A 7865-nucleotide genomic window follows, 5' to 3' on the forward strand; every position below is an offset into this window, starting at 1 on the left:
TGTACATACATTCTCATACAACAAATGAATACAAATTCGTGCAAAGGTGTTGGGAAAACGAAAGCATATTAACACATTTTGTTTCGTGCATAATGGCACATTAACATACTGACACGGTGGCAAAGTTTAGAATACAGTGGCATGAAAGCAAGAATCAAATACAAAAATTATATTTCGCTGAGGATCCTTTTGTTGCTATTTGGTCCATTTTTTGAGTTCTTAAGTAGTAGTCCGGGAGCCAGCGACAGTTTAGGGTTAGTCATTTTACAAAAGCTGAAAATTTGTCCTAAGCTTTACTTGGCATCGCTAGTAAGTGAATGGACCACCAGCTGGCGCACTTCCGGGGGGTGTAGCTGCGGCAGCCTCCCACACACGTAAAATAACAATAAAAAAAACTAATACCGCAAAAGCTGAAATTTTGTTAATATGTTTATTATGTTATAAATAAATGAAAAAACGTGTCCAGCCGAATTTAGAGTGGGGGATTATGCTCCAGCTTTTCACGTAAAGAAGTGAAAAATATGCGCTGAGTAAACTGATACTACAAAAGCTGAAATTTTGTAAACTAATAGTTAAATTAATAACTTAAACGAAAAAAACATCCAGCTTCAAATTTAGTGGGGGAAAAGTGTCCAGCTGATGCAGTGAAGGATGCTGCGCACGGGTATGCGCTCGGGCGCGTCGTATCTTTGACTGCATCGGCTGGACACTTTTCCCTCACTAAATATAAAGCTGGATATTTTTTTCGTTTAACTTATTTAGTCAACTATTGTATTACCAAATTTCAGCTCTTGCGGTATCAGATATCTATACTTTTCTCATTAAACACAGCGTGCCGTCCATGCAGTTATTGGATGATAGATACCTATAACTTTTCTGCTCTAAAGGAGGATAATAAAAAGTAGGTTTACTATTAATTACTTAAAAATGTATTATTTATTTACAAAAAGCATACTAAAATTCAAAATAAATATACATAGTGTGCTAATACGTGAATAGCTAATATTTTAAATTTCGCTTTCTTCGGATTCATCGCCATCGTACTCATTATCGCTGTCATTATCACTGACAGCGATGTCGACCCGTGAAAGATCTTCGTCAGGATCTGTAAACATATATAATAATAATTTATTAAAAGATATAGATGATAATAGTATATAAACATTTAACACGCAAGAGCAAAATTTTAATTCAAATCTGATTATAAATTACAAAAAAAAGGTGACATGCTATCCAAAATTGTTACAAATATAACTCAGTTTTATTTTTAAATTAAAATTGTATGATAAAATTAAACAGAAAATAATCAAAAATTGAAACTGACAAATAATGAAATGAGAGAAAAATATATCAATATTATTCTAACCTTCAGTACTTTTTTGGTCATCGCCATCATCGATAGTTATATCACCAAGGGTAGCGGGTAGCTGGTCACCCTCGAACCATTTAAAATTGAATTTTCCCTCATCTTCTTCCCATCCAAAATCAGTCGGATGTAATGCCGTTGGAACCTGAATATGAGCATGTGCCCAAATATTTGCTATGTATGTTGTCCGCAGCAAATGTTGGTGCAGCTCAATTTTGCAGGGAGGCAGAGCTGATCCGTCGATATTATTCTTCGGTAACCGGAATATGTCATCGTTTTGTAAAACCTTGTACGTCTTCAAAAATGTTGCAACTCGTGCTTCATTGACTTTGTTGATTTTTTTGAATCCATACATACGACAAACATATTCTTCTATAATATCAAACGTATTCTGCAACTCGTCGTCAGGTGCGTTGCTTAGTTTGATAAAACTATCGATAAAACGTTCTGAGTTTTGTAAAATTTTATACGGCCGGCTTTTTCCTTTCTTGAAAAATGACGGATTATAGTCGCAACCCGTCAATGCATGGAAAGCCGGCAGCGCGGCGCTTAATTTAGGGCCCAACGTTTCATACAACTTGCTAATGTTAATAAAGCGCTGATTATTACCGACTCCGGCTTCCATTGAAACTTTAACATCAGCGTTACTTAAGGCACTCATGTTAGAAAGCATTATAATGGCCACGTCAGTATCCGAGCATCTTATCGTGACATGTGCGTCGTAATCTATTTGACAGACGTGGAAAACTATCTTCGTATCCGCTTCTTCATGCGCTGGGCAGCTTAATAAAACATCGTGTGTCCTTTCTACATGGCCATTATTTACTTTATATTTATAGCACTGATCATAATTAATATAAATAGTTTTATTGCCAATGAAAGGTGCTGCGTGATCAAGTGTCCAGTGCTGTATAATAAAATTCACTAACGCCTCTTTAAAATTAGCGTTTTCAAGTCGTTACTGAAATCAGAAGAACGTATTTGATCTGGTCCCTCGATGTGGAATTGTGTGACTTGCATTCCTCTTAAAGAATGTTCATTATCTTTGATTGAAGGAAAAATGTACCTATCAAAGGCGATTACTACAACTTCCGCATTATTAGAACAAAACATACTTAAAATTTTAGTAGATATGTTTCCGTAAGTAGCTGGAATTTCCCTCATCAAATGAAGCATAAAAAATCCATCGAACACCTTCACGTTAGTATGCTCCGGAGTATGCGGCTCAATCTGCTGCTCGAGTACTTTTAATAGAGCTGCCTTATTAGTTTTGCAAATAGATCCATCCATGTGACACATTGATAATGGCACTGGCGTTAGAGGATATATTAAAACTTTATCTATATCTAGAGATTTTTGCAAAGATATGCATAAAAATTTTTGAACATGAGGTGTTTAAAAAATACACAAAAATATACCCATGAAATGTTTAAAATTGTAAAAAATTTTGAAGTAAAAATATATTTTTTACTAATAATAAACATTAAGTGCTCATATTTACTCAATTTTAAACACTTTGTATGTAATTTTTCTCTACGTGACAAATTTTACATGTAAAAGTAAACATACAGTGTTTAATTTTGCACACATTAGGAGACGAAACTGGTTACCTCTCTTTATATGCGTAAATTTAAACAAACATTTTTTAGAGCAAATTTTAAACATTTTATGTGTAAACTGTGAAAATGTGAACAATAAATGTTTAGAACTCAACAAACAAATTTGAAATTTGTTCTACGCCACACATATGATAAGTAAAAGTAAACAAGCAGTGTTTAATTTAATTAACACGGTGTGTAAATTTGCATTCATTTAGAGAGGAAACTGGTTACCTATCTTAATATGCGCAAATTTAAACAAAATTTTTTTAGAGTGTATAAGAAGTCTATATTCGTTGATATAGCTGTATAGCTATATAGCTAGGTATATACCAAAAGTATATATTTCATTAAAAAAATACTATTTGCAACAAAAATATAAGTACTTACTCTGTACTTGAAGATGAAGATGCCTGCTTTTTGGGATCATATCCTCGTTGTTTAGGCGGTAATGCTGTAAAACGGTTATGGCACTGGCTGTGGTATCTTTGAAAATTGTTCGGCTGTTCCGGCAACACAACGTTGGAGAAAGTCAAATCACCGTCTTTCCGAATTTTTAATATCGATAAACACTTATTTAATTTGGCCGCATCAAAAAGATGTAATTTTCCGCTTTTTTTTGGAGCAATATACACAAAAGGGATGTACGTTAGACATTGTGGCAGCTCCGATTTGAACAAGTTCAACGGTCGCACTGGATAGCTTGGCGTCACTCTGGCAAATTCGGAGCAGAGCGGGAGAGACAAAGACAGAGCATCCAAATTTTAGTAGGAGAGGGGATAGAGCCGGTTCACAGCTGTTCATCTGCTCGAATTCTATGCCGAATCTGAGGACGGTGTGGTGGGGAGAAAGGAGCCTTGAAATATTAGATACAATAGACTCACCGCCGTGCGGTCCGCTTCTAGAAGTTTCGGTCGCTTGGGCTATAATATTCGGTAAAACTGCCATATTCAATCTTGGCTCAGTATTATGCAAAGTGGCTTTCTATATATTTACTATTGGCACTCTTATGTCCGCATATTTACTTTTTATGTTATGTATACATATTTAAATGTGTAAATATTTACTTTAAATTCAAAAACAGGTGAGTGAGTATAATAACTGTATGGACGGCACGCTGTGTTTAATGAGAAAAGTATAGATATCTGATACCGCAAGAGCTGAAATTTGGTAATACAATAGTTGACTAAATAAGTTAAACGAAAAAAATATCCAGCTTTATATTTAGTGAGGGAAAAGTGTCCAGCCGATGCAGTCAAAGATACGACGCGCCCGAGCGCATACCCGTGCGCAGCATCCTTCACTGCATCAGCTGGACACTTTTCCCCCACTAAATTTGAAGCTGGATGTTTTTTTTCGTTTAAGTTATTAATTTAACTATTAGTTTACAAAATTTCAGCTTTTGTAGTATCAGTTTACTCAGCGCATATTTTTCACTTCTTTACGTGAAAAGCTGGAGCATAATCCCCCACTCTAAATTCGGCTGGACACGTTTTTTCATTTATTTATAACATAATAAACATATTAACAAAGTTTCAGCTTTTGCGGTATTAGTTTTTTTTTATTGTTATTTTACGTGTGTGGGAGGCTGCCGCAGCTACACCCCCCGGAAGTGCGCCAGCTGGTGGTCCATTCACTTACTAGCGATGCCAAGTAAAGCTTAGGACAAATTTTCAGCTTTTGTACTTTTGGTCACTAAAATATGTCGCTGGCTCCCGGACTATAGGCTCATGGTGAAAAATTTGAACGGAAATGAGAGTTTCGATGTGAGGAGTTTGATAGTATGGTTTTTGTACGTCGAGCGATAATAACTCCCCAATTTACTACTCAACACCAAGTAGCGTTTGTTGGCTTGAGCGCTTCTGCATCGAATTTTTCTTGGCTAACATTACTTTTATGGTTAATGCTGGTTCCCAAATAAATTAAGTCCTATGTGTTTTCATATTTATAATTGTCAGATGCTTAGGGGCTGATACCGGGGTAATTGGCGCACACTGGAATTAAAGTTTTAAGGGCTGCGTTCATGCGTCGACCCTTATAGTTAGCTTAACTTATAGTTAGATGTTTTGCGGGATTTCGATAAAAATCTAACTTCTAATTAGCAATGACAAAACTAACTTTAAATTAGTTGTAAAGTTGTGCAGGAGTCATGCAGACGTTATCTTGAGTTTGCTTTATTTACAAATTTATATTTTATTATCCTCCAACAAAAAATACTTTCAATACACTTTTTTCTGCACTTCACAGATTCTTTTTCGATTTCAGGACAAATAAAACAAACATCGAAATTTAACATTATTGATGTTATGTCTGATGGATTTCATATGTGGGACCACCTACAAAAGAACATGTAACCAAATAAGCAAATATGTAATGTTAAATATAGTAAATAAAAAATATAAAAAAATAGAAAAAACTCATGTTCCACTCATTCCAATCGGTGTCTTCACTAGTTTTTTTTCGATTATTTATCGAAGTGCAAGTCATATTTTATCATCTTTAATATGCCATTTCGGATTTATTGTTAATTGGCTGGCCAAAGTAAAATAAGAATGAAAGTAAGATGTTGCTAATAAAAAGAAAATGAGAGAAAAGCATTGTGGTTTTGTTTTTGTGTAGCAAAACTGTAATCAGAGGATGTAAGAAATGTCAACGAAAACACTAACAGCCGGTGTGAACAGCCTTCAGTGCACAATCCCAAAACTCGTTTTCAAAGTGTTTTCGTTGTCGGTCAGAACATGGTGTTAACGAGGGAATTAAGATGGTGAACAGCGGAATTAGGGAAGCGGATCATACAGTATCGTTTAGGATTATCAGGAAGGACTGGATCAAAAACCGATAAAACAAATGAATAGATTGGCCCTTACAGGAGGTTTGCCATTTCCCGCCGAGGGACGATCACTATTAGAAAAATAAAAACTTTTTATTACTATTATTTTTATTTTTTATTTTTAGATGTTGGGTTCAGCCGTGCTTGAACGTAGGCCCCGCAGAATGACAGCGCGCACTGCTTGGCACTACGCCACTGCGGAAAGCGCAAGCTAATTTTTAGTGAGCTGAATATCTTCTTTTTTTCATTAAAGAATGGCGTATTTAGGGCGATAGAACTGGGCTACCCTTTTGAAGTAATTTGAAGGAGAAAACTCTGAATTTCCTTGGGATGGAAAAAGTATATCAAATAAATCGTAGCCTGTAAATCTGCCTAATGAATCTAAGGCAGGAGTATTAGTAATAGTGGGAAGCATGGCAAACAACTGGCGCCTTGAAGAACTTGCAGTCCTGTCAGCTAGAAGTTAAATCAGAAACCTGCAAGCATTTTCTGTGTGAATTTCCAGAACTTGCGATTATTGTATTATGTATAAAGCATCAGGCAACAATATAGTTCGCCAGCTAGTGCATCTTTTGTGAGCTACTGCAAACGAAGCAGGTGAATTTATCAGAGAATAAATATGGTTCTTTGTCTCAAGAAAGTCATCTGAAAAGGGGCACTGCAACCAACCAACCAAAATCCAGGCTCTACTAAGATTAAGCTATGAAAATACCCACAAACCCACGTGAAGACTCCACGAACTTTAATCGAATGAAATAGGCCAAAAGCCCCTCTGCGAGTATCACGCGTTTTCAAAGGGCACTCGATCCACTATTTCAGCAAAACATTTCAGAGTACAACTATCTCTTTTTGTACGAGGTATAGAAAATATGTTAATGCCGCCATTGGCCGCTCGTTTGCATGACAAACTATTTGAAAATTTTTACTTTTTTCCAGTCCACTGGTCCCACTGTGCTTGAGTCAAACAGAATATCTAATAACTTTTCGCCGTTTAATTTTCTTTCTTCTCTTTATGAATGTTTTTAATTTTTGACGCATCATTATTTTTGTGTTAACTAAACGTGCGCATATATAAATATTTTGAAAAGAAAATGTGTTGCTTTGTATGTGCGTAGGTGGAGATGTGTGAAGTATTTATGCTGTCAGTTGTGACGCTTAAGCTTAGAGTTAGATGGTATGGCCAGAGATGGAGAAGTACGGATTTATTTATAAACATATGTATGTATGTTTGTATGCTTGTGTTCAAAAATAAAATGGTGAGGTGTGTTCGGCGCGGCGTAGGCGAAAGGAGTAACCTGACGGCAGGCATTATTACTTCACTGGTTGATTGTATACTGATGCATGCCCGAATATGTGTATGTATGTAAATATATATACATGCGTAGATATGTATGTTAGTATTCGCTAAATGAAAATGAAATGACTATGTTGCCGTCATGTTTTTGTTGTTTCAACGTCATTTCGGTCGTTGCGTCTGTATTTATTTGCTCTGTAGCTTACTTTTGTTGCGCTCCACATACATACATACATACTATGTATGCGCATACATAGCTGCTATGATTGCTGATACAGCTGCCACCATTGGCAACGTTGCCACCACTTTAACCGTCTTACTACAGTCGCTTTTGCCATAAGTTGCTGTCTGTTTTATATTATGGTTTCTGTTGACATTTTTATTATCCTTTCACATTTGTCTCTGCTGCCTGGCGCAGTTGTCGGGCCGTTGATGTTGCTGCAGCTGCCAAGCAGAGTGCGTAAGATTTTAATTTTCCTGAAAACTCATTGCGCATTTCGCATCCCTCTATCCCACGCTGTTGCACCTACATATATATGTATGTATGTATGTACATACGTCAGGCTCGTCCGCATGTTTTCCACAATTTCCTCGCCTTTTCATTTAAGTCCACAGCCGACAATGGCACAGGATGTGCGAGAAAGTGCTCCTTTTGCACATTTTACATTTTTTTTGTTGTTATTTTTCTTTCTCCCGCATTTTCACAGCACTGCGGGCGCTAATAGTTGCAGAAGTCAAGTTGGCAAATATGGCGTCGAAGACGTCGACGTTGCATTC

The 7865-nt window shown here is 36.4% G+C and overlaps 1 protein-coding gene across 1 annotated transcript; it reads right to left on the reverse strand.

Moving 5' to 3' along the window:
• Nucleotides 1–877: 877 nt before the first annotated feature.
• Nucleotides 878–2745, reverse strand: LOC118733110 (the record flags this gene model as incomplete). The annotated part of the gene is given in 3 exon segments (XM_036462336.1): nt 878–1105; nt 1367–2432; nt 2482–2745. Coding segments are annotated over 2 exon segments (771 nt in total). The 3' UTR covers nt 878–1007.
• Nucleotides 2746–7865: the final 5120 nt, after the last annotated feature.

Source organism: Rhagoletis pomonella, unplaced genomic scaffold, assembly GCF_013731165.1.
Source record: "Rhagoletis pomonella isolate Grant_MI unplaced genomic scaffold, Rhpom_1.0 Rhpom_scaffold_00002, whole genome shotgun sequence".
Taxonomy (NCBI): Eukaryota; Metazoa; Arthropoda; class Insecta; order Diptera; family Tephritidae; genus Rhagoletis; species Rhagoletis pomonella.